Source organism: Telmatherina bonti (genome assembly GCF_933228915.1).
Source record: "Telmatherina bonti genome assembly, chromosome: 14".
Classification (NCBI taxonomy): domain Eukaryota; kingdom Metazoa; phylum Chordata; class Actinopteri; order Atheriniformes; family Telmatherinidae; genus Telmatherina; species Telmatherina bonti.
This window is the reverse complement of record NC_136612.1, coordinates 34,696,407-34,723,394: the sequence shown is the minus strand read 5'-3', so window position 1 is coordinate 34,723,394 and position 26,988 is coordinate 34,696,407. Positions and strand designations below refer to the sequence as shown.

Sequence of the window (26,988 nt, the reverse complement as noted above, 5' to 3'; positions counted from 1 at the left end):
ATGGGGGCCAAATGTGATTCCAGTGAGGTATGTGGAAATTGGGATGAGTTTGTGCCCGGTGAATACAAGGCACTTTTGCTTCTGGCACAAATCAACCTATTGTGTTTTTATTTCTTCAAAGGAAAACATGCTGCAAATAAGAAGATGGTGGTGTCTTCTTCTGAGAAACTTTCCAATGCCGTAAATGCTCTTTACATGATCCTACTTTTCAAAGAGTTCTTTTAAACTCCACGTTTGACTGAAAACCCTGTGGATTGACTTTTCTTCAAGTTTTAATAGTGAACGTTCATTGTCATTGAATCAGCAAGGTGTGAAGAAGAGACTGCAGGCCAGAAAAAGGCGTCGGGAGGAGCGGAAACTACAGGTAAGAGGAGCTTCATTAATTAGCCATGTATTTAAGCACTTGTTTGAAGACTACTGTTAATCCCTCTGCAAATTTCAGGATGTAGAAGATGCTCCAGTGAAAAAGATGCCTTCTGAATCCATCTCATCAGCTACTATTGAAGGTAGACTTGTTGTCCACACATACAGAAACTGCTTTTCCCTGCATGCTTTTATTCTCTGCTAGATTACCTCGGCTGACCTGAGATGCCCCTTCAAATATAATATTGGATTTCTTCTAAAAGTTGAAGAGGTGGGATGTCCAAGATCTTTTTTACTGTCATTTATCTCTTTTCATTCTATTCCCTCTGTAGGGGAAGGTGACATGAAGAGCAGCAGTGGGACAGGGAAGAGTGGATGCAGCCTTCCTACCTCAGCGTTTTGGGCCATCTCCAGTATCTACTTTGAGAATGAGCTTTTTTCTCTACAGGAAGAAGATGCTTTACTGCATGACACCATAAAGGCAGCCAAATGCTGCAGAACGCAGTCATTTCAAGGAAGAGATTCCCTGCCTGGAGTTGTTGAGATGGACGAAGGACAAGAAAAGGAAACAGTGAAAAAAGTCCAAAACTGTGACTTGATGAGTGAAGGTGAAGAGAGTCATGGAGCTGAGGGAGCCGTTCATGTTTTCCTTTCACTTCAGAATCCACTAGGAATCATTTGGTGCAGAAATGATGGATGTTCACAGCTTAAAGCTCTGTGTGTGTGTGTGTGTGTGTGTGTGGCAATAAATCCAGTGTTTGCCGTTTCTGTTCCTTGAAAAAAAGTCTATATTATGTGTGTTGCATTCCAATGCTCCAGTCATTTCAATCTGTGAGAGCCTTTCAAATGTGCCTGTGGGACGGTGGTTAGATGTCCAGCATGGGGTGAGGGCTTTTACTGCTACTTTTAACTGGCCTGAGACCATGCACTCCTTGCTCAACTCAGCTCAAATACAGTTTGAAGGCCACAGAAATGATGACACAATATCTTGGTGGAACCTGGGTGTAATATAGGATCTATTTTATATCCTTATAGCCTTACTTTAATCATCTCAGGATACACTCCCGCATCGGGTAGGTGGCGGTTTTACATGTGGTCACGTGGAAAATGTGAAGAAAAAGACGGCCATGGTGGCGGCGAAGAAGAGTCAGAAAGTCAAAATAACATCATTTCCCACTTAAATCCGGTAGGTGGCACTATTAAACGTGGAAAAAATGCAAAGAAGAAGAAAGCAGTTGCGGCGAGGAAGAAGAATCACATCCAGTGGGCGGAGCTCAACGCGTTTAACCCCGCCCACGTTGAGACACACCTTGGTCTGCAGGAAGCTGCGTTCAGGACGCAGCTGGTTAACATGTCTGCCAGCTGCATGTGATGAAGCTGCTTAGTAAAGACTTTTCCTGCTAAAAGCCACACCTGACACACCTGAAGCCGTTTCTCACCTTTCAGGCTGGCGTGGAAGCTGAGCCACGTCAGCTTTGCGTGTTTAAGCTCCATCCCGCAGCAAACGCAGCTTTTCTGCAAGAACTGGAGCATGAGACTGAGTGTGGAAGTGGTGGAAAGCAGCTGTGGTGAGGCTGGAAAACTGACATCAGGAATGTGGAGCTTTCTGACCTGCTCACTGTTTTACACACACATGTGGACACATGTTGTCTTTCTTTCTAAATCAACCTGTTTCCATGTGATTTGCTGCTCTTCTTGGAAACATCTGCAGCTATCCTGGAACACGCCTTTATGACTCCACTGGGGAAGAAACCAGTCTGACTGGATCTTTCAGAAGAAACAAGATGAGATTTGTGTCGACTGAAAGCTTCGAGCTGAAATCTGACCTTCGTCTCAACACGTCCCTCCTCAGCACAGAACACAAGAAAATAAAGCCAAAGCAACCAGATCCCTCCATCCGCTTTCTGTCCCTGCTTAGACCAATGAAGGCTGGCAGGGGGCGGAGTCTGTCCCAGTAGCTAGCAGGTGAGAGGCAGGTACACCTGGACACATCACCTGTTCATCACAGAGACACAAACAAGCACTCGGTCCTGGAGAGGATCAGAAAAACTTTCCTGAAATGTAAAGATTCACTCAGAACTTTCTTCCTGTGAAGGAAGTAAAATGTAAAATAAAGAATAAAACATCTTGAATCTTTGCTTTTCTTTCCTCTGATGATTCTCTTTCCCCTAAATTCCTCATGATGAATGAAATGATGTGTTTTCCAGCTTTTCCAAGCAGATACGTTTTAGGATGGACGCTTCTGGCTCTTTGCTGCATCAGGACTCTGCTGCTTTTATTTTCCAGTCTGGCTTCCTGGTCCATGCCTTATTTGGTCATGTTTCCTCTCACCTCTCTCTGTTGGCAGCAACCAGACACTGATTCAGGTCTTCAGATAGAAAGTATTGAAACGTTTGACCTCATGTCTGAGCAGAGTTTCTCCTCCAGCCTCAACAAGATCAATGTCCTGGTTTTAGATGGGAAAACATACTGAAAGACTGACAGCTGTCGAAGCCAGACAAGTGATGTGAGCTCAGTTTCCACATGATAAGAAAACTCATGTAGAAAAAGCAGTTCAATACAAACATGTTGATGCATCATTTCAGCCCGGTGGTTCAAATCTGGGAACATGCAGAACATGCAGAACAGGGTCCTGAAGAGCAGGATTGTGGAACACTGGTGGAAAATGTCTCAGTGCTGCAGCTGAAGCTGCTAAAGAGGAGGAGGAAGGTCTGATGTTGCTCCTCCTACCTGCCCTTCCTCCACAACAGGTAGGAATCTGCCTCAGAGCAGGAAGCAGCTCACCTGTGTGTCAGCTGTGTCTGTGGACCGTGTGTCCGTCTGTGGACCGTGTGACCGTCTGTGGAGTGGAGATTCTCCTTCTCTGAACAAACTGTAAGTGTCAACTTTCGTCGGTGTTTCTGAAATGTTTGGAACGTTTTCACTTCTGGTTTCAGCTGAAACTTTGATCTCTGCTGTTTGAAGACAAATCTCTTCCTGCTCTCGGAGAGGACGGACGCTTTTTCTCTCCCTCCCGTTCCCACTCTGACCTGCTGCTTCTCTGTATTGTCATCTATCTATCTGAGCCTTTTGCTCCATTTCCTTCTGAATTTAAATGGATCTGGTCTGCTGGTCTCTCAATGCAACTTTTAAAATCTTTTTTCCCAAAAGAATGGGTGAAGGGGAGCCCGCAGGTCCGGACGGAATGCATGCTGCTGGATACGTGATGAAGGTCATGTGCCTGCTGCTTCTTTCTGTGGAGGATTTCTACACGATTGGATTTATGATAAGTGGGTTTCTGCTGTTTGGTGTGTGCGGTTTCCTGGTGTCTCGCAAATTTTGGAAGATCTGTGATGGACTACGCCGAGCAACTAGCACTCGAACTCATGTGTGACAGCACTGGACCATGACTGGAGCTGGGCGTGGTTCTGGAGCTCATCCGTAAGTGGGAAACATCTTAGAGAAGCGGTTACTCGGTTTTGGTGGAAACTGATCCCCGATTCGGCTGTTTCAGAGTCCGACAGAGACCACTAAGGACTCAAAGCTGAGCCAAACGAAGCTTAGCTTGACCCAAAACAAAGTTATTATCTGAATCTGGCTCCCTGACTGGCCTTGGGCAGGCTGGTTATCACGTCTCCTGGAATGTAATGCTGTCTGATGCTCAGTCCCCTCCTAACCCCCCTCCCTCTCTCAGGTCTGTGGAACTTAAACTGAACTCAGCTCTCAAGGCCACATTTACATCAGGTGGTACAGATGAACTGGGGAAAGTTCACAGACTCACTCACTGAACACACACACTCACACTAGGGCTGGGCGATATGGCAAAAAAAAAAAATCTATGATTTTTTTTAAACCAAATCCGATTTCCGATTTTAATCGATTTTTTTTCACCTTTACTGTAAAGAAAAAAAATTACAAATGTCAAAAATGATTCTTTTTCAAAAATACTTTTATTGCAGTCAGCCTAAAATTTAAAGTGCAACTAAACAAACTGTTAAACAAGATTGTAAAAAGAGATGCAGGCGCTGCCACTGTAAATATTATAAGTAACAACATGTTTGTACTAAGTGCGTTTCCACTGTGAGATAGTTTTTAAGTTTTGATCATACATTTAAGAATAGGCCTCACTTCACTTGTGTAATTTTATTCTAAAATAAAAAACTGATAAATAAATAAATAAAAATGCCTCCTCTTGGAAGAAAAATAGTGATTCCTTTTAGAGTATTTTGACATTAAATAACCAAAACAATTTCCCACATTGGCAATGAGGTAATAAAAATGAATGTTTTTTTTACACTTAACATGTGTTTAGAGAAAATTTACCTCTTTGATACAAAATACTATTTTTAAAAAATCCCTGAATGTTATTAAAGCTATATTTCTAACATACCTGTATTATTACATTCTTGCTGTTTTTTTGTTTAATTTACACATTTTTGGCAGAAAGACGAGCCTGTCAGCTGCATCTGGCTTCAGACCCCAGTGGCATGTGACCCCTCCCACACTGAAAACCCTGCATTTCCATCACACTGTGGCAGAATAGGCCTCTACTAATTCTTAATTTATTAATTACCTCGGAGCACCACTCATCACTTTTAATTAACTTAAGATTCAGGCGGATGAGACACCTGAAATAAACTCAAATTCAATAAACAGTCTCAATTTAAAGGAGTAAATCCTAAGAACGAGCAAACTAGAAATTGTACATTCAGAAATTATGACAAGAACGGATGAATTGATTACATATTTATTGACAATGATGATAAACAACACAGTAGAAGAAACCAAACAATTAAAAAGGAGGTTATTAATGGAATGGGTTAATGGATGTCTGCATGGGTTTTCAATTCTGACATTGATAAGGAACGCTGAAATTAATTAAATGTGATGGAGCAGGAAGAAACTGGTTGGAATTAAGCAAATAAATCGGGATGATTATCTTACTTAAATCTTTGATAAGAGCGTGTTCAATAATTCTAAATTTGGATAAGAATTCAAATTTAATTATTTAGTTAGAATTTGATGTACTGGTTTGGGACATCACAAATGTCAGAGCGCTATCAGATCCTACTTGGACGCTGGATGTCCGGAGAGTGGGTCGAAACGGGTGGTTGATTCCCTATTCGGCGCGTTTCTGGGGGATTGGATCCCTGGAGCGTCAGGAGGAGTAGGTCTACGCAGCTACTCTGGGCTTCTGGGTCCGTTCAGCGGAGTTCCAGAGCGGCGTGATGATGATCCAGATGGTCCCAAAAATAGATAGTTCCAGATTTTACGTGTAAAGACGCAGTGGAAAAAGTTGGAGCTATGGTTCTAGTTAATTACTGATCTCGGGAAAAATGACTGGTTACAAATAAACACTTGTACTTTCTCCCGTTCGGAAGAACAGAGAGGTAAAAGGCTTATAACGAAATAAAACTAAAAAGGAAAAGAAGACGAAAGCTAAAAGAAGACAAAAAGCACAAAGAAGACTAAAACTAAAAAAAGACTAAAAAGACACTGAGGAAGTCAGGCTGCAAGTCTGATTTGAACAGACCCGCCTTTCGAACTTTCAGCCAATCATGAGTTGCTTCTGTCAGAGGCTGACCAACCTTATCCAATCAGGTCAGCTCTAGTTCCTTCCCTCTGCATCTTATTAATGTGAACATGATACTCAAAATTCTTTACTTTGTTTGACTCCAATACACATCAAATCACATACTTAAGAGTTATGCAGACTCCTAGTTTGGTGGGAAGAAAAGCATTAACTTATAGTATTACTTTCACACATGAAAAGATTGGCTACATGTATTTTTATTAAAGGTGGATTAATTAATTGTCACGACTCGTCTTCATCGGCAATAAATCCTAAAAAAGGAAACTCACATTTTATTCATTCACATTAGTAGCTTAAGAGAGGTCTGAAGCTTGGAAAACATAATCAAGAATATTTAATGCAGTGTTTTATGATTACTACACGTGTGTGATCAGTTCAAAGAATTAAATCACATATCAAGATAAAATAATGAAAAAGAAGAACTTCATCAAAACAATTAACCAAAGTCATTTAGACTAAGTTAAATCGGTTAGACAAACTTGTAAAATAAGATCAATCAGGTTAAGCATCTAAAGTTTCCTTTAATTGGGGAAAGAAGTTTGAATTTCTTTCCAGTCTCCTTCTCAGTCAGGGGAGGGGTTGTTCTGGCACCATGAAGTCTGGTACTTTGATGAAAGGTGTAATTTTTGACAAGAACCAGGGTTTGGTCAGATGCGACTCTCGGCATCCCCCCGACCTGCAACTATAAATTGCGTTAGATTTTCCACTTATGAACCTCCCTTTGTTGATGCAGCTGTATTCTGTAGAGAGGGGAGAAGGGTGTAAATCTCTGAGTGTTGTCCTCCTTTGGGTCAAATGGTCACCCTCCTGTTCTGTGTGGACCAGTCTTACTGCAGAGAGAAAGAGATGGGGACTATTGTTTAATCCAGTTCGAATGTCTTTTAATCCTGGAAGGCCAAGATCACTACAACAACTTCACAAAAGCTAAATATCACCATAAAACCCGCTGCTATAAAAGGTTTTAAGATCTCAAGAGTTGGTTTTTCAGACATTTCAATACAGAATGTTACATGTCTGTATGTCTGACCTTGGACGAGCTGGCTTGAACTCTGAATTTCCCCTCGGGGATGAATAAAGTATCTTTGATTGATTGATCACATTATTGATTATTGATCTGAAGAATCAAAGCGTCGTCTCCAGCAGTAAAGTCAGACACGTCAGCTTTCTCTGATACTTGTCCTGTTTAAATGTGAGTCCTGGGATCAAACTGGTTTCCAGTTGATGTGTAATGGATGGAGAATGCGGCTGTGGGGAGCAGCGTGAACTCTGAGCTTAGTTTTAGTTTTACAGTAACAGGAGTCAGACAGGTTTTTCAGGATTATTAAGTTCCACACTGAAATTTTTCTCCTTGATCATAATCCATCTTTCTGATATTTTACATTTAGTTTATGACAGGAAAGTAAATACTTGAACAGTTTGTCAACTAAATCCAGCTGAAAATGTCACCTGAATCTCAGGGAAATGATTCCAGACATTTTATTTCCAACATTTAATGAACAGTCAGTGTTGTGTCTGAAACATGATCAATATTTAAGCTCAATGATGAGAACATGTTTAATTGCCCCATTTTTTTCATCTCTGCATTTCTTCATGTATGATGTTGTATTTTGTCCTTGTAATCAACACTTGTATAGAAATAACATGTCTGTGTGAGAGAACTGAAGTAGATTGGAAGAAGAAAGCTCCACTGGTCAATGTGAGTGTTTTTAAACATCCAGGCTGGGTTTCATTTAGCTGACGTTGGCTGCTGCCTTTGTCTTGTTGTGTTTGGATAGTTGATCTCTGTTTGCTGTCTGCTACATCATGGACTTGGGATTGTTCTGCATTTCTTGGCCAGATCACTCTTAAAAAAGAGAAATGAATCAATCTGAGGCTGCACGGTGGCGCAGTGGTTAGCACTGTGGCCTCACAGCAAGAAGGTCACTGGTTCGATCCTTGGCTGGTTTGGTCAGTGGCCTTTCTGTGTGGAGTTTGCATGTTCTCCTCGTGTATGCATGGGTTCTCTCCGGGTAGTCCGGCTTCCTCCCACCACCCAAAGACATGCATGTTAGGTTAATTGGTCACTCTAAATTGCCCCTAGGAGTGTGTGTGAGCATGAGTGTGGTTGTTCGTCTCTCTGTGTGTGGCCCTGCGATGGACTGGCGAGCTGTCCAGGGTGTACCCTGCCTGTCGCCCAAAGCCGGCTGGGATAGGCTCCAGCTTCCCCGCGACCCTGAATTGGAATAAGCGGTTCAGAAAATGAATGAATGACTGAATGAATCAATCTGACTCTGAGCCAATCAGAGGAGGAGATGATGGAGAGGAGGGCTTCAGCTGAATGATGTGTGTTTCCTCTGCAGGTGGAGGTAGAAAGTGTGTGTGAGCCAATGTGTGTTTCCTCTGCAGGTGGAAGTAGAAAGTGTGTGTGAGCCAATGTGTGTTTCCTCTGCAGGTGGAGGTAGAAAGTGTGTTTGAGCCAATGTGTGTTTCCTCTGCAGGTGGAGGTAGAAAGTGTGTGTGAGCCGATGTGTGTTTCCTCTGCAGGTGGAGGTAGAAAGTGTGTGTGAGCCAATGTGTGTTTCCTCTGCAGGTGGAGGTAGAAAGTGTGTGTGAGCCAATGTGAATCCAGCATCATGGATCAGGACAGAGAGGAGGGAGTCCCTCCCTCTAAAACCACTCAGAGGTCAGATATCCATCTCTAACTCTCCATGACTCTTCTCAGAAATCACAAAAACTCACATCAGCAAACATCTGGATTCACAGGAACCAGCCTGGACCTGGACCTGGACCTGGACCTAAAGCCAGACCTGCACCTGGACCTGGACCTGGACCTGAGCCCAGCTGTGTGTCCATGAAGAGCGACTGGTCGATGGAGAAACTTATTGGTTTCAGCTCAGACCAGCAGTGAGTATCAGAGTCCAGTGGAGGTTCTGGATCAGGTTCCAGATGAAAACCAGTTTCTGTTGAATCATTTCTGGACGTCTGAGACGAATCTGCAGCATCATGTTTGTCGTGATGGATCTGATTTGTCCTCCAGAGTCTTCATCAAACTAAATGTTCAATTTCAGGATTCAGCTGTGAAACCATGAAACCATCTTTATTCACAGGAATCAACCTGGACCAGGACCAGAACCTAGACCTGGATCAGGACCTGGATCAGCACCCAGCTGTTTGTCCTTTAAGAGCAACGAGTCGAAGGAATTTTTTCTTGATTTTAAATCGGATCCAGAGAGGTGAGCTGTGTGTAAATGTTGCATCAGTTTGGTTTTATTCCAGCTTGTGTTTCACATCAATAATACCAGAGTATTATTCCGGATATACGGATCTATATATTAGTCCGGATATCTTCAGTATTTCCAGGTGAAATATCCAGATAAAGCTCTTATAATAAGCAGTTTTATGGGATGTTTCCTGTGAGCTGAGAATAAGCAGGAAGACTCTGTCTCAGTGCAGGAAACAGCATCTCCAGAATTCAGCTTTCTCATCTGTGGAACGTAGAAGCAAACGTCAGTTTTTCCTCCTCACATTCTGGACCTTTCCACAAGTTCTGCACATTCCCTGAAGCTCACTTACTAAGTGACCTGCAGTCACAACAAAGCAAACTTTTACTTGGTGAAAAACTCCAACATCAAACACATTTCTACTGGGAGCTGCCCAGTCTAACCAGTCTCATCCAAGCACATCCTGGCTGTGGCTGCCTTGCTCCAGGGCACCTCAGCACAGAGAGCACATCTCTCTGATACTGATTCCATCTTCCAGACCTGTAGTGTGCAGAAACAAAGCAAAACTAGAGCGTAGGGGTCTGGACCAAGAAGGCCACCGTATCTCTACAGGACTGCTTTGAGAGCACAGACTGGGAGGTTTTCTCTCAAGGATCTGGCTTGGAGGAGCACACCTCTGCTGCTTTGGATGACATCAGCTTTTCCACAGTAGAGCTACTGCCCACTAAAACAGTCCAGATCTTCCCAAAGCAGAAAGCTGCTTTAATGAGAGTGGGAGCTTCATGATGAAGGTGAGAGAGGCTGCTTGTAGGCCAGGAGATATGCTGACCTTTATGACCTCCCAGAAGAGCCTGGCAAAGAGTGTCAGAGAGGCAAAAGGCAGGTACAGGCAGCGGACTGAGGGGGACTTTGGAAACAAGGACCCCCGGGGCATGTGGAAGGGCATCAAACCCTTCATGACTGGAAGGACAACACCAACCTGGCCAGGTATGAGAGGGACCTTCCTGACACACTTCATGCTTTGGATGTTCTGATAAACAGCATTATGGGATGGAAATGGTGGGAGCTTCCACTCCAAACAGGACAAACAGTCATTTGTCCTTCAGAAGCATCAGGTGAGATCCACACTAAGGATTAACATCAATAAAGCAACTGGACCAGATGGACTTTCAGGCTGTGTGCTGAAAACCTGTGCTGACCAGCTAGCGGGGGTCTTTACCTCCATCTTTAACCTCTCCCTGCAACAAGCTGCACTTCCCTCCTGCTTCATATCCACCACCATTATTCCTGTGTCTAAACAGCCCTCCATCACATGCCTTCATGATGATTGTCCTGTTGGCCTCATCCTGCTCATTATGAAACGCTTTGAGAGGCTCATACTGGCTCACATCAACAGCAGCATCCCTGCAGACCTGGACAGTCCTCAGTTTGCATACAGAGCAAACAGATCTACAGAGGATGCATCTCCATCACACTCCACACAGCCCAGAAGCACCTGGACCAGCAGACAGCTACATCAGGATGCTCTTTGTGGATTCCAGCTCCGCCTCCAAGACTGTAATCTCCCATAAACTGCTCCAGAAACTCATCAGCCTTGGTCTCCTCACCTCACTCTGCATATGGATCATGGACTTCCTCACCAACAGGCCACAGGGGTGTGTTCTGGGTCTGGCCCTCTTCATCCAGGACTTGAAGCCCTCCATCCATTCCTCCAACACCATAGTAAAGTCTGCAGATGATAGCACAGTGGTTGGAGGCATCAGCAACAACGATGAGACCTCCTACAGCAGGAGGTCCAGCACCTGGTCGAGTGGTGTGCAGACAACAATCTGGCTCTCAACACGACCAGAACCAAAGAGCTTCTTGTGGATTTTAGAAGGACCAGTAGGACCATTCAGCACCCACTGTTCATCAAGGGAGAGGAGCTGGAAAGACCTGAATCTGTTCAGTTTCTTGGGAGCCACATAAGCAAAGACCTAACATGGTGGATTAACAGCTCCCATCTGGTGCAGAGAGCTCAGCAAAGACTCTTCTTCCTGAGGAAGCTGAAGCAAGCCGGTCTAGCAGCTCATCTCCTCACCAACAACAGAAAGCATCCTTTGTCAGGGCTGTACTGTGTGCTATGCAAGCTGCACGCCACAAAACAGATCTGTCCCGTGTGGTGAAGGCAGCACAGAGGATCATAGGAGCTGCACTCTGAAGATGGACCATGCCGTCCTCTGTGGTCAGAGACAAGACCCACCCTGCACACACTCACTTTGTTCCCCTTCCATCAAGGAAAAGATTTAGACATTTAAAACCCACAACCTCCAGATTGGCAAACAGCTTTTCCCCACAGAGCTGTTTCCTCCATCAAGCCTCTCCCCCCTCACTCCCCCACTCTCCCTCTTCATCCTCACTGAACTGCCAACATCATACTTGATCTGCTCCGTCTTCCTCTGGCCCACCTCAGCTTTTATTCCTCTCTTTTATTCTGATTTTCATTCTTCTATTGCTGTGTTTTACATTTAATGTCCATTTCATTCAATATGCATGTTGCTGTTTTTATTGCCGAGTGCCAACAAAATGCTGTTGCCATGGTGACGTTGATGCAATGACAATAAAGGTCCTGATGTCCTTACAGAGTGGAGCAGCAGAGCTCAGAGCTTCCCAGTGGTCAGTCTGCCCAGCAGCATCAGACACAGCTGGACTCCATATTTCTGGTGTGTACATGTACAACAACTACTTCTCCATCTCTTCTGTTCACACTCATCTCCACGCTGCACTTTGTAGACCAGTGGATTGTCAGCGTGTCCAACATGGATCTGATGTTTGGCTCCATGCTTTCAGTCTGACTGTGTCCTTCATGTGGTTTTCTCTTCCAGCTGCTGGAGGACAACATCATCACTTTTGTGAAGAAGGAGCTGAAGAAGATCCAGAAGCTTCTGAGTCCAGATTACCCAGAATGCTCAGTGTTGGAGGGTGAGGATGAAGAGCAGAGGAAGAGCAGCAGAGAGGCATTAGTGAAGATCACAGTGGACTTCCTGAGGAGAATGAAGCAGGAGGAGCTGGCTGAGCGTCTGCAGAGCAGTAAGAGGATTTCTCTAAAGATTGAAGCTGCTGATAAATGAAACATTTACTGACGTCTCAACACGTGGAACATCACATGTTCACATCCTCCTTCTTCAGAGGCTTGAAATCTTTACTGACTCGTCTGATTTCTGCTTTTCATTCAGAACTTCTGGCTTCAGTTTGTGGCCGGAAACTAAAATCTTCTCTGAAGAAGAAGTTCCAGTGTGTGTTTGAGGGGATCGCTAAAGCAGGAAAGCAAACCCTTCTGAATGAGATCTACACAGAGCTCTACATCACAGAGGGAGGGGCTGCAGAGGTCAATGATGAACATGAGGTCAGACAGATTGAAGCAGCATCCAGGAAAGCAGACAGACCAGAAACAACCATCAGACTAGAAGACATCTTTAAACCCCCACCTGGAAGAGATGAACCAATCAGAACAGTGATGACAAAGGGAGTGGCTGGCATCGGGAAAACTGTCTTAACACAGAAGTTCACTCTGGACTGGGCTGAAGACGAAGCCAACCAGGACATCCAGTTGACATTTCCACTGACTTTCAGAGAGCTGAATGTGCTGAAAGAGAGAAAGTTCAGCTTGGTGGGACTTGTTCATCACTTCTTTACTGAAACTAAAGAAGCAGGAATCTGCAGCTTTGAAGACTTCCAGGTCGTCTTCATCTTTGACGGTCTGGATGAGTGTCGACTTCCTCTGGACTTCCACAACAATGAGATCCTGACTGATGTTACAGAGTCCACCTCAGTGGATGTGCTGCTGACTAACCTCATCAGGGGGAAACTGCTTCCATCTGCTCACCTCTGGATAACCACACGACCTGCAGCAGCCAATCAGATCCCTCCTGACTGTGTTGGCATGGCGACAGAGGTCAGAGGGTTCACTGACCCACAGAAGGAGGAGTACTTCAGGAAGAGGTTCAGAGATGAGGAGCAGGCCAGCAGGATCATCTCCCACATGAAGACATCACGAAGCCTCCACATCATGTGCCACATCCCGGTCTTCTGCTGGATCCTTGCTACAGTTCTGGAGGATGAGCTGAAAACCAGAGAGGGAGGAGAGCTGCCCAAGACCCTGACTGAGATGTACACCCGCTTCCTGCTGGTTCAGACCAAAGTCAAGAAGGTCAAGTATGATGGAGGAGCTGAGACAGATCCAGTCTGGAGTCCAGAGAGCAGGAAGATGATTGAGTCTCTGGGAAAACTGGCTTTTGATCAGCTGCAGAAAGGAAACCTGATCTTCTATGAAGAAGACCTGAAAGAGTGTGGCATCGATATCACAGAAGCCTCGGTGTACTCAGGAGTGTTCACACAGATCTTTAAAGAGGAGAAAGGACTGTACCAGCAGGAAGAGAAGGTGTTCAGCTTCATCCATCTGAGTCTTCAGGAGTTTCTGGCTGCTCTTCATGTCCGTCGGACCTTCATCAAGTCTGGAGTCAATCTGTTCAGACAGAAGAGGTTTACATTATTCAGAGATGATGTAAAAGATCTCCATCAGAGTGCTGTAGACGAGGCCTTACAGAGTCCAAATGGACACCTGGACTTGTTCCTCCGCTTCCTCCTGGGTCTTTCACTGGAGACCAATCAGAGACTCCTACGAGGCCTGATGACACAGACAGGAAGGAGCTCACAGACCAATCAGGAAACAGTTCAGTACATCAAGAAGAAGCTCAGTGAGAATGTGTCTGCAGAGAGAAGCATCAATCTGTTCCACTGTCTGAATGAACTGAATGATGGTTCTCTGGTGGAGGAGGTCCAACAGTCCCTGAGATCAGGACGTCTCTCCACAGATAAACTGTCTCCTGCTCAGTGGTCAGCTCTGAGCTTCATCTTACTGTCATCAGAAGAAGATCTGGATGTGTTTGACCTGCAGAAATACTCTCCTTCAGAGGAGGTTCTTCTGAGGCTGCTGCCAGTGGTCAAAGCCTCCAACAAAGCTCTGTAAGTACATATATAGCAGGATGTGGAGAAACATACTGATGCTGCTTTTAATGGACATCATGGAACACATTACTGCTGGTCTATTTCCTCTCCAGACTGAGCAGCTGTTCCCTCTCAGATGGAGGATGTTCAGCTCTGTCCTCAGTTCTCAGCTCCCAGTCCTCCAGACTGAAGGAACTGGACCTGAACATCCAGGACTCAGGAATGAAGAAGCTGTGTGATGGTCTGCAGAGTCCACATTGTAACCTGGAACGTCTCAGGTCAGTTTCTCTGCAGTTTCTACTTAACTGAATAAATGAGCCTTTAGGTAAATTAAGATGTTCTACTTTGTCTTCAGCTTTGGGTGAACCATGGCTCTAGTCCTGCTGCTTTATCACCTTCATCACATCACAGTCTTACTCTTCTAGATTCTTAACTCATTGGCTGCCAGGCATCGTTGTAGCAGAAAGCTCAGTGAGTTTTGAAGCATTTTGGCTCATCTGTCGGGACTGCAGAATGTGAGGGCAGATTTGCGTGTGTGTGGGGCATATTCACAATGCACACTTGGAGAGCATTTATAACATGATGGAACATGTGCTCAGTGCGCACTCGGGTGGTGCAATTTTGAAGCTTGCCCGACCAAAATGGGAGAGAAACCAAAAAAGTACAAAAGACATCTAAAGACATCCAAAGAAGTCAATGGCAGCCAATGCGTTAATGCAAAGTTGTTTCGAAAGTCATCATATTACAGCTGCTTTGCAACAGTATGATGAAAATCCTACTGAGACCTTCTTGTACCATCATAGATCTCTGGAAGGTTGGAAATAAGCCGGAGCTCAGACAACCTTCTTTCAGTGTCTGTTAGTAAAGTCTTGATGCTGTTTCTGAGGTTTACTGAGGAAGAGGAGGAAATTGTGCTGAGAGTGGTGGAAATATTTCAATCTTTAATCTGATACCTTTATCCACGTTATCATTACATGGTGAACTGAAGATGTATCATTGATCAAATGACACGTGTTTGCTGATTGTGAGACTTCACAAAGTCCAATAACATCTTCTGGATAAAGTAAAAATCAAACAATTCAAAGCTCCTCATTAGTTAAGCAGATATTCTGCCTTTACAGTGCTTTTTTCTTTTATTAAAGGAATGTATCTTAGTTATTCATAACATTAAATTTGACAGAAATTTAATACGAATATTAATCAATAATATTCTCTACAGACTGACTGGACGTTCCCTCTCAGATGGAGGATATTCAGCTCTGTCCTCAGTTCTCAGCTCCCAGTCCTCCAGACTGAAGGAACTGGACCTGAACATCCAGGACTCAGGAATGAAAAAGCTGTGTGATGGTCTGCAGAGTCCACATTGTAACCTGGAAACTATCAGGTTTTGTTTTGGTTTGTTTTACTTATTCAGTTTCATAAAGTATTTGTGATACAATATTCTGGAATATTTCTGGACTATTTAGAAATGAACGGAACAGAATACAGTATGTATTCAAGGTATCCATTATCAGTCATGAATGGACTTCCCAGAAGCAACCGCTTGACATAAGTCCATTCATGTCTGATAATAGACACCTCGTCAGACATTATCCTGCTTATACCAGGGTCACCTACCAAAGAAGTATTAAGTCTGTTATTAATATGTTAATGTTGGTTTTTATCGTTAAAATTGTAAAGTTTTCAGAATATGTGACTGAGTGGACTATTTATTATTTCTCGTGACAAGCTGCCAAGGTAACCGGCTTTAGCCACAAAACCTGCAGGTCGGTCAGCAGCAGCTGTTATCAGGCCTCATCAGTGGAGGGAAGTGAGATGATACTTAACATTATTTTACGTGATACAAAGTGTCATTTCAGAGAGCAGGTGCACCTCTTACCGCTTGTGTGTGTCCAGAGGATGATGCCAAATTTAGTTTCAAACTATCAAAGTCCACAGATAGTTTCCTAAATGGTTTCTCTTGCAGGAAATATCATCCAGCATTCACTCTGATCTTTGTCATCCTATAAATTGTTCAGTTCCTCCGGTGTCACCAACTTGTGTCACATCTCCTTCTTCTTAAATTCTCTTGTCTCTTTCTCTTCTGCTGCATCCCAGTCTTCAGAATGATCTGATTCACCAAACAGGTTAAAGGAATCTATAAAATCACTCATGTTGTGTCTGATGTCTTGCTGTTGTGATAAATATACTGAAATAACATAATGTAACGTATGCTCTGAATTTATGTTGACATACTTACCAACTAAGTTTGAGCCCGCGCAATAATTTAGAACAATCAGGCTATTTGATCTGAACTTTTTATAGTTGTCCTATATCACTTTTTAACAGACACCCTGCAGCCAATCAGTTTGGAGAATTCACCCAGACCACGGTTTAACTCCCAATTAACACATTAGTATAAAAAAGGTTCTTGTTATGTCAGGTTATTTAGCCTTTCTTGATTTAGCTCAGGTAGTTAAAAACTGACAGGCAGTCAGACAGAACAAGTTAAACACTTACTCATTTGAAATAAAACTTTTGTTTTCTGTAATAAACTTTAAGGGGTGCTATTGTAGTATTTCAAGTTTTCTGAGCTTTCTACAGTGTTACAGTGTTGAATCCTCTTCAGACATGTGAACGGCACTGTTTTTTATCACCTAAATGCAGGTTTGAGTTTGAATTTGAGTTCCAGCACTCTCTCCTTTCGAATTCCATGGCGACGAAAAACGTGTTGTTTTAGAGAATTTTTCTACTTGGAAATCCTTGCGACATCCCGGGGGATAAGGTTCGGTGATTGGTTACCTTCTACTGGTTAACAAGGGCATGTACAAATACATCAGGCGGGTGGAAAACGTGGGATAAAGTTATTTCCAACGATGGCTGGTGAGTTTACCAAAGAGAGACATCCTGCTGCATTCGTTGCTGTGGGTTGCTGTTTTCCACTTCGTTTTCAGGCTCTGATTCAGGTTCCAACATGTAGGGCTGTATGCTATGTGTTGACATGGTATTTTGTTTTTTTTATTGAGTTCATATTAGCCTAATCCTTCTGTTTATGAGATGTTACAATGACGGTGAAAGCAGGTGCGGTGCGCGCTCCCGATGTAGTGCAGTGGCGGGAGGCGGGGCTTAATGCGGAAGAGTCTCAATCCACTCGTTTTGCCCACAGACTGATCTGACAGCCTACGGAGAGGGTCGGTCTGAAGTAAATAAGGCCATTTGTGACAATAGCTCAATCACTCCCAGCCTTTCTGGTCTCAGAAATTAAAATAAATTAGCCTGAAATGCACATAATAGTTCCATTTCAAAGGAATATCAGTTATGAATGAACAGATGAGATTTTGGTTTACTGTTCCTGATGCTTGGATCCACAATTATGCTGAAGAAAATGACTTTCTTCTGTCTTTCTCTGTCTTCTTTTTATTGATTTGACTGGAAAACGTGGTAGAGTTGAGCAAAAGTGGTGCTAGAATTTCAGAAGATTTCATAGAGGAAATTTTCATCATTTTTCTTTGTTGCATGAGTCTCTCAGCTCATCATCATCATTTAATGTGGCATCATTTTAACAGAAATGTTATGAATGTTCATTTTCAGATTGAGCAGCTGTGTCCTCTCAGGTGAAGGGTTTGAGGTTCTGTCTTCACTTCTCAGCTCCAAGTCCTCCAGGAAGACAAAGGTCACGGTTGAAGTTTCAAGGTTAATTTCATACTCATTTGCATGCTTACATGAAACAAAGTTTGTACTCAGGACCAGCAGTGTAGAAAATCCTAAAAGCAATCTCCAGTAATTTAGTCCTGTGTACAAATACTAAAAAGCAGTAACATCAGAGTAAAACTATAATACAGGGTTAAAACCGAGCAGCCTGTTTAGAAAAATGAAACCAGCAGTAAAACTAGACTTGATCATTGATAAATCAGGACTGGAGCAGAGTCCAAACTGTAAAGTGGAAACTCTGAAGTCAGGTTTCTCTGCATCTGACATGTTTTCTCTTGTTGCAACTTCGAGAGTTTGTTAGTTACAGGTAGGAATCATTTTGTGTGGTGTTTGGTGGTCCACCACGGTGGATCCAGTCTGGTGCTGAATCAGCTGCTGTGACTGATCAGCATATGATTAAAGTGGATGTGAGTTGTTGTCCAGTACTTTTCTTCACCTGGACATCATCCTTCTCTCTGCCCCCCTTGTCACAAAGTCCAGTTCCTTCCCCACAGTAGTGCTGGTTTTACACATCAGTTGGTAACATTTCATAATAACTACACACAATAAAGCACTGGTTAAGCATTAATAAATACTAAATTCATCATTCTGTACACTTTTATTTTGCTTTTGCACAGCCATGATAGAAATTAAATGGAAAATAAATAAAAGTTCAAGATACAGGAAGTGACTGTAGCAGGCTACACACAGGTTGGTCCATCACAGATGTGAAACTTCAGGTTTTCTATGTCTCCAAGCTCCATCACACTTGACCAAAATTAATACACAGGCTGACAAAAAGAATCTGGTTCCATTTGAATTGAATCAGGTGTGTTGGTGGAGGGAAACAACAAAAACCTGCTGGACACCAGCCCTCGAGGAACGGAATTTACACCCCTGATGTACATTAACTGTGTGGAAAACTTTCTTCATCATTTTCCTGTTTCTCACCAGGCTGAGTGTGTGTGGTCTCTCAGAGAGAAACTGTGAAGATCTGTACTCAGCTCTCAGCTCCCAGTCCTCCAGACTGAAGGAACTGGACCTGAGTAAAAACAACCTTCAGGATTCAGGAGTGAAGAAGTTGTCTGGTAGACTGAAGAGTCCAAACTGCAAACTGGAAACTCTCAGGTCAGAATTCCTCACACTGAGTGTTTAAAATCTCATTACTGAATCCCTATATCTACATATAGATATAGATGCAGTGAAAAGTCTATTTTGTGTCCCCGTTGCACTTCATATGTGTGTGGACCATCATGAAGGAGCCAGTCATCCACCCAACTGCGGTCTGGGTCAGCCAGCAGGGATCTAAGGATCCCCAAAACAGCCGAGTCCTTCCAGATGTCGGGCACAGCAAATCCCCATGTCTGTGGAAGCACACAAACCTATTGCTTGGGTTGAGTGACTTGGCAGCTTGTTGGGAAAATGTTACACTGTGCTCCAGCAAAGGAGTTGAACTGCCCCAGCACCAGGCTCTATTTTAGCCCAACAGTCACCCAAAGAGGTGAAGCTGCCCAACTCTGCTGTTAACATGGCTGAAACAGCCAGTGGACCGCAGGTAGAACAGCCAGAGACTACCAAAACCCCAGCCGGTAAGGAAAAGAGATGGTGACACTTACATACAGGGGTAGTAATGAAATTCAGGCTACACCAGCCACACCGACTGTCAGTCTGTAGCAGACCAGCGAAGAGGGAGGAACACCTGCCCACATATAAAGGCGCTCTGCTCCACCTAGCAATCATTGCCAAATACACCACCCCTTGGAGAGGCAGTGTGAGTGAGAGCGGTCCTGCTCCACCACATAAATGTTTTAAATCATCAACACTGTGTTTTCGTACATTTGGGCTTATCTGCAGACTAAAATGTCTTCAGAGCATTTCATGGTCAGTTTTCTCTGGATATGACTCAGTTGCTTCAGCCTTCAACATGCTGTCAGTGTCTGAGGTCCTCTCTTCTTTTATTGCTCCATTGTACTCTTTCCAGAACTTGACAAGACCTGTCTTCCCAGGCATAAGCCCCCACTATAAGTCCCTGGAAGTACAGGCAGACACAGGTTTCTCTTGCTGCTAGTTTCTTTGAAGACATCTCCACAAATTTTTCTGTGAAACCTGAAGGAAAATATTAAAAGGAAGGGGATGCAAAAACTGCTAGTCTAACAATAATAACACATACAGCTTGTATAAAAGCTTTAACCACATGAAATCCAGACAAAAACCAAAGTTAAACATATAATTGTTTGCTAGGTGCAGCGCAACAACACAAACGTCCAGTTCTGGAAATAACAGAAGTGTTTTATTGGGATTATTGTTGGTCCCTCCACATTGTGGAATGCTTTACCATTATTTCTATATAGTTTGGTTTCCATGGACCCTAAAACTCTAAAGCAGCAAAAATCAGTTTATTCTTTGTTCCACCGACCTCTACGATGACGACCAACCTGGGCATGAATGTTCCCTTGCCCAGACGTGGGTTACCGGGACCCCTCTCTGGAGCCAGGCCTGGAGGTGGGGTACGAGAGCGAGCGTCTGGTGGCCGGGCCTTCGCCCATGGGGCCCGGTCGGGCTCAGCCCAAAAGGGTTACATGGGCCCCACCTCCCGTGGGCTCACCATCTGCGGGAGGAGCCGTAGGGGTCGGGTGCAGTGTGAGCTGGGCGGCAGCAAGGGGCGGGGACCCTGGCGGTCCGATCCCCGGCTGCAGAAGCTGGCTCTAGGGACGTGGAACGTCACCTCTCTGGTGGGGAAGGAGCCTGAGCTTGTGCGCGAGGTTGAGCGGTTCCGGCTAGATATAGTTGGACTCACCTCGATGCATGGCTTGGGCTCTGGAACCAGTACCCTTGAAAGGGGCTGGACTTTCTTCCACTCTGGAGTTGCTCATGGTGGAAGGCGCCGAGCAGGTGTGGGCATTCTCATCAGCCCCCAGCTTGGTGCCTGCACGTTGGGGTTTACCCCGGTGGATGAAAGGGTAGTTTCCCTCCGCCTCCGGGTGGGGGGACGGGTCCTGACTGTTGTCTGTGCTTATGCACCGAACAGCAGTTCAGAGTACCCACCCTTTCTGGAGTCCTTGGAGGGAGTGCTGGAGGGTGCTCCTTCTGGGGATTCCATTGTTCTGCTGAGGGACTTCAATGCTCACGTGGGCAATGACAGTGAGACCTGGAGGGGAGTGATTGGTAGGCATGGTCCCCCCTCTGAACCCAAATGGTGTTTTGTTATTGAACTTCTGTGCTCGTCATGGATTGTCTATAACGAACACCACGTTCCAGCATAAGAGTGTCCATATGTACACCTGGCATCAGGATTCCCTGGGCCGCAGTTCAATGATCGACTTTGTAGTCGTATCGTCGGACCTGCGGCCCCATGCCTTGGACACTCGGGTGAAAAGGGGGGCGGAGCTGTCAACTGATCACCACCTGGTGGTGAGTTGGCTCAGATGGTGGGGGAGGAGGCCGGTCAGATCTGGCAGACCCAAACGTGTTGTGAGGGTCTGCTGGGAACGTCTGGCTGAGTCCCCCGTCAGAGCGAGCTTCAACTCCCACCTTCAGCAGAGCTTCAACCATGTCCCGAGTGAGGCGGGGGACATTGAGTCCGAATGGGCTGTGTTCCGTGCCTCTATTGCTGAGGCGACCGGCTGGAGCTGTGGCTGTAAGGTCGTTGGTGCCTGTAGTGGCGGTAATCCCAGGACTCGTTGGTGGACACCAACAGTGAGGGATGCCGTCAAGCTGAAGGAGTCCTATCGGGCCTTCTTGGCCTGTGGGACTCTGGAGGCAGCTGATGGGTACCGGCGGGCTAAGCGGCATGCGGCTTCGACTGTTGCCGAGGCAAAAACCCGGGCATGGGAGGAGTCCGGCGGGGCCATGGAGAAAGACTTCCGGACGGCTTCGAGGAGATTCTGGTCCACCATCCGGCGGCTCAGGAGGAGGAAGCAGTGCTCCATCAATACTGTGTACAGTGGAGGTGGGGAGCTGCTGACCTCAACTCAGGACGTAGTGGGTCGGTGGAAGGAATACTTCGAAGACCTCCTCAATCCTACCAACACGTCTTCCGATGAGGAAGCAGAGCTGGCGGACTCAGGGGTGGACTCTCCTATCTCTGGGGCTGAAGTCGCTGAGGTGGTCAAAAAGCTCCTTGGCGGCAAGGCCCCGGGGGTGGATGAGATCCGCCCGGAGTTCCTTAAGGCTCTGGATGCTGTGGGGCTGTCCTGGCTGACACGCCTCTACAGCATTGCGTGGACATCAGGGGCAGTACCGCTGGATTGGCAGACTGGGGTGGTGGTCCCCCTTTTTAAGAAGGGGGACCGGAGGGTGTGTTCCAATTACAGGGGAATCACACTCCTCAGCCTCCCTGGTAAGGTCTATTCAGGGGTCCTGGAGAGGAGGGTCCGCCGGATAGTCGAATCCCGGATTGAGGAGGAGCAGTGTGGTTTTCGTCCTGGTCGCGGAACAGTGGACCAGCTCTATACCCTCTTTGGGGTCCTGGAGGGGGCATGGGAGTTTGCCCAACCAGTCTACATGTGTTTTGTGGACCTGGAGAAGGCATTCGACCGTGTCCCCCAGGGGCTCCTGTGGGGGGTACTCCGGGGGTATGGGGTACCGGACCCCCTTGTAAGGGCTGTCCGGTCCCTTTACGACAGGTGTCAGAGCTTGGTCCGCATTGCTGGTAGTAAGTCGGATTCGTTTCCGGTGAGGGTTGGACTCCGCCAAGGCTGCCCTTTATCACCGATTCTGTTCATAACTTATATGGACAGAATTTCTAGGCGCAGCCGAGGTGTTGAGGGGATCCGACTTGGTGGCCTCAGGATTGGGTCCCTGCTTTTTGCGGATGACATGGTCCTGTTGGCTTCATCTGGTCGTGATCTCCAGCTCTGTCTTGTTCACGAGTGAGGGAAGGATGGAGCGCGAGATCGACAGACGGATTGGTGCGGCGTCTGCAGTAATGCGGGCTCTGCGCCGGTCTGTCGTGGTGAAGAAGGAGCTGAGCCAGAAGGCAAAACTCTTGATTTACCAGTCGATCTACGTTCCTACCCTCACCTATGGTCATGAGCTGTGGGTCGTGACCGAAAGAACGAGATCTCGTATACAGGCGGCTGAAATGGGTTTCCTCCGCAGGGTGGCCGGGCTCACCCTTAGAGATAGGGTGAGGAGCTCGGTCATCCGGGAGGGGCTCAGAGTAGAGCCGCTGCTCCTCTGCATCGAGAGGAACCAGTTGAGGTGGCTCGGGCATCTGGTCAGGATGCCTCCTGGACGCCTCCCTGGTGAGGTGTTCCAGGCACGTCCCTCTGGGAGGAGACCCCGGGGAAGACCCAGGACACGCTGGAGGGATTATATCTCTCGGCTGGCCTGGGAACGCCTCGGGATCCCCCCCGCAGAGTTGGCAAATGTGGCTGGGGAAAAGGAAGTCTGGGCTTCCCTGCTTAGGCTGCTGCCCCTGCGACCCGACCCTGGATAAGCAGCAGAAGATGGATGGATGGATGGACAGCTTGTATAAAAGCTTTTACCATGTGAAATCCTGACAAAAACCAGCCATACCGACTGTCAGTCTGTAGCAGACCAGCCAAGAGGGAGGAGCACCTGCCCATATATAAATCCACTCTGCTCCACCCAGCAATCATTGTCAAATACACCACCTCGTGGAGATGCAGTGTGGGAGGGAGAAGTCCTACTTCACTACATAAATATTGTAAATCATCAAAACTGTTTTCTTTCTTTTAACCTGCAGTGGGTACACATGCTTTTGATTTTGTGATGGGGGGTATAAATGAACTGATAGATGGTTTTAGAGGCTGACCCTACAGTTTGGACAGAAATACCATCCTAGTGTGAGAGTTTGGGTTAATCTGCAGACATAAATGTCTTCAGAGATTTACATGGTCAGTCCTCTCTGGATATGACTCAGTTGCTTATGCCTTCAACATGCTGACATTCCAGGCAGAAGCTCCCACTATAAGTCCCTGGAAGTACAGGCAGGCACAAGTTTCTCTCTTGCTACTGCTTTATTTGAAGACGTCCCCACAAATTATCTTGTGAAAGGTGAAGGAAAATATTGAAAGTAAAAATATGCAGATCCTGTCAGTCTAACAAAAATAACACACACAGCTTATAAAAAAGCTTTTACCAAGTAAAATCCATACAAAAACCAAAGTTAAACATGTAATTCTTTACTTGGTGCAGAACAAGAACGCAAACATTCTGCTGGTTGAACCAGGACGTCTTTGAGCAGACGTTCAACATGAGTTCTGATTAAATTTTATTTCTCTCCAGACTGAGTGTGTGTGGTCTCTCAGAGAGAAGCTGTGAAGATCTGTCCTCAGTTCTCAGCTCCCAGTCCTCCAGCCTAACAGAACTGGACCTGAGTAACAACAACCTGCAGGATTCAGGAGTGAAGAAGTTGTCTGGTGGACTGAAGAGTCCAAACTGCAAACTGGAAACCCTCAGGTCAGGATTCATCATACATTCAACGTGACTTCACAGTAGGATGATGTTTAAATGTTTTGTCGTTATCACATGACTCATATTTCCATTGCACTGCTGTTATGGGTACTTTACCTGTTACAGCTACAGAGCTGTGTGAACATGTGAATCAGCAGAGCTGATTGAAAGTTGTTGATTTTTCTCTTCTGTTTAAGCCTTTAAGACCCCACCCCCAGACCCCAGCTCTTGAAAACATTCATTCATTTTTTGAACCGCTTAATCCAATTCAGGGTCGCGGGGAAGCTGGAGCCTATCCCAGCTGGCTTTGGCCGAAAGGCAGGGTACACCCTGGACAGCTGGCCAGTCCATCGCAGGGCTCTTGAAAACATAACTGGTTAATATGTGGCGAAACCTTAAATTGGGACATTTGTCACAAACTGAGTCATGAAATCAGGAACAAATGAAAACACAGAAGCCACAATGTGAGACGGGTCCAGTTTTTCATCCAACTTTACTTCCACTGCAAGTCTCTGAGTTTTGCCATGTGGGTTGTTTTCTGCAGCCTGTCAGGATGTCTGATAACAGAGGAAGGCTGTGCTTCTCTGGCCTCGGCTCTGATCTCCAACTCGTCCCATCTGAAACATCTGGACCTGAGCTACAACCATCCAGGAGAGTCAGGAGTGAAGCTGCTGATGGCTGCACTGAAGGATCCACACAGACTCAGGTATGAAAAGCCTGCTACAGTGTGTGTGTGTGTGTGTGTGTGTGTGTGTGTTGGAGGGGGGGGGAGGCTCTACCAGCTTCCACCACCACCTACCCACCCAGAAGACAGCAGAGGAAGAAGAATTCCTGGAGTCTTCCTCTGAGTGTGTTCAGTAAACGTCAACATGACGCCGTAAGCCTGCACTGAAGTGTGACAGCGCGTTTCATATGTGTCCCTACACAGATGCTGCACAACTATAAATCCTGACGGATGTTCTGTTAGAAACTGTATGCATCTTAGCTGATCTTGGATAGCAAGTCAACTGAATCTCCTCAGTCAGAAGGAATAGGGAGACTCCAGTAGTGCAGTGTAGTTGAATTTACTGAGGGTTCAATGGAAGGAGGTATAGGTATGCAGTCGGCATGTTATTGGTGATTGGTATGCTTCTGGATGTGTTTGGGTATGTATGTGTGGTTATCTGCAACAGAAATAACAAAATATGCACATTAATAACAGTAGGTAGGCAATGCAACACACATTAACACACATTACAATAGAAACTGACCTGCAGTAATACAGAAAATCCCAAAGAGGGAGCTCTAACCCCACAGAGAAAATGCGGTGGAAACTTTCACTGAATAGTTAAATTTCACAGAATAGGTAAATTAACAATAAAATGGACATTTACAGGTTTAAAGTAATATTGTATTGGATGACTATTAGACGAAAATCCACGAGGTCTCATGTGGCATAGCCAAGGGCTGTAGTGGAAGCATATGACCACAAGAATTATGATCGCGTTGGGTTGTAACTCAAACAAACACGTTATGTACAAATCCTGTACTTAAATAAATAAGAACGCACACAGAACTCTGACACCCACAGTTAACAGGATAGGTCATGGATGGCACCATCTGCTATGTTCTTGCTGTTGGGCCACAAACAAAACGTATTCAAAACGACAAATGTAGTTCCTGTAAGAGAACAGACATGCTCATTTATCTGCACATGCAGGAAAAGAAATCACGTTAACAACAAAAAATCTGAACTAATCATTGATCAGAAGCTAATGGCTCAGACTGCTGGGTTAGATCAGGAGTTCCTGCAGAGTTTTTCATCTGTGAAGAGATGAAAAGCAGAAGATGGTTGAAAGAAGAAACTGGGACTTCCACACAGCAGTGTTGTTGGTGTGGGTGTGGACCAATCAGCTTCCTGATTCTGCTCCTTCTAGTCTTGAGACGCTCCATTCTGGTGGATGTGTCCACATGTTGGATGTCTCCTTTTTCAGTGCAGAACAAGTGTGTATGAGAGACATGCCATGCCCTTGTTAGCATTCTCTGACCCCCCTCCTCCTTTCAGGGTGGAGCCTGCTGGAGAAGCATGGTTGAGACCAGGTCTGAGGAAGTGTAAGTGTGTTTTTCACTGGATTCATCACATTCAACCATCTTCACACCGTCCCATCACTCATTCATCAGTCACATCAAAGTGTCAATAGATCAATAAGTGCAGCTGGATTGTGTTTGTTCTCTCCATCAGATTCCTGTCCACTCACCATCGACGTCAACACAGTGAGCAGAAGCCTCAAACTGTCTGACAACAACAGGAAAGCGACAGTTGTGGAGAAGCTTCAGTCATATCCTGATCATCCGGACAGATTTGATGACTGGTTTCCTCAGCTGTTGTGTGAAAATGTTCTGACTGGTCGCTGCTACTGGGAGGTGGAGTGGGGAGGAAGAGTTGAGATAGCAGTGAGTTACAGAGAAATCAGCAGGAGAGGACACAGAGAGTCTGCGTTTGGATGTAATGATCAGTCCTGGAGTCTGAGATGCTCTGATGGTGGAGGCTACTCTGTTTGGCACAATGACAATAAAATACCCATTTCCTCCTCCTCCTCCTCCTCCTCCTCTGTCTCTAACAGAGTAGCAGTGTATGTGGACTGTCCTGCTGGCTCTCTGTCCTTCTACAGAGTCTCCTCTGACTCCCTGATCCACCTCCACACCTTCATCACCACATTCACTCATCCTCTCTATGCTGGATTTGGTGTCTGTTTTGGTTCCAGGTTTGGCTCCTGGGTGTCTCTGTGTGGAGTGTAA

At 45.5% G+C, this 26,988-nt stretch overlaps 1 protein-coding gene across 1 annotated transcript; it reads left to right on the top strand.

Moving 5' to 3' along the window:
* On the top strand, positions 1-26,988 carry LOC306765665 (uncharacterized protein; the record flags this gene model as incomplete). Its single annotated transcript, XM_079253149.1, has 23 exons — positions 1-27; positions 305-364; positions 443-506; positions 696-971; positions 1,554-1,716; positions 1,810-1,931; positions 3,114-3,237; positions 3,514-3,632; positions 8,659-8,818; positions 9,947-10,122; positions 10,177-10,250; positions 10,338-10,561; positions 10,677-10,928; positions 11,759-11,837; positions 12,000-12,204; positions 12,351-14,139; positions 14,235-14,399; positions 15,341-15,505; positions 18,745-18,918; positions 24,043-24,216; positions 24,755-24,916; positions 26,255-26,301; positions 26,432-26,988. 23 exons carry the CDS (start codon positions 1-3, stop codon positions 26,986-26,988), a joined length of 5,358 nt encoding a protein of 1,785 aa, XP_079109275.1.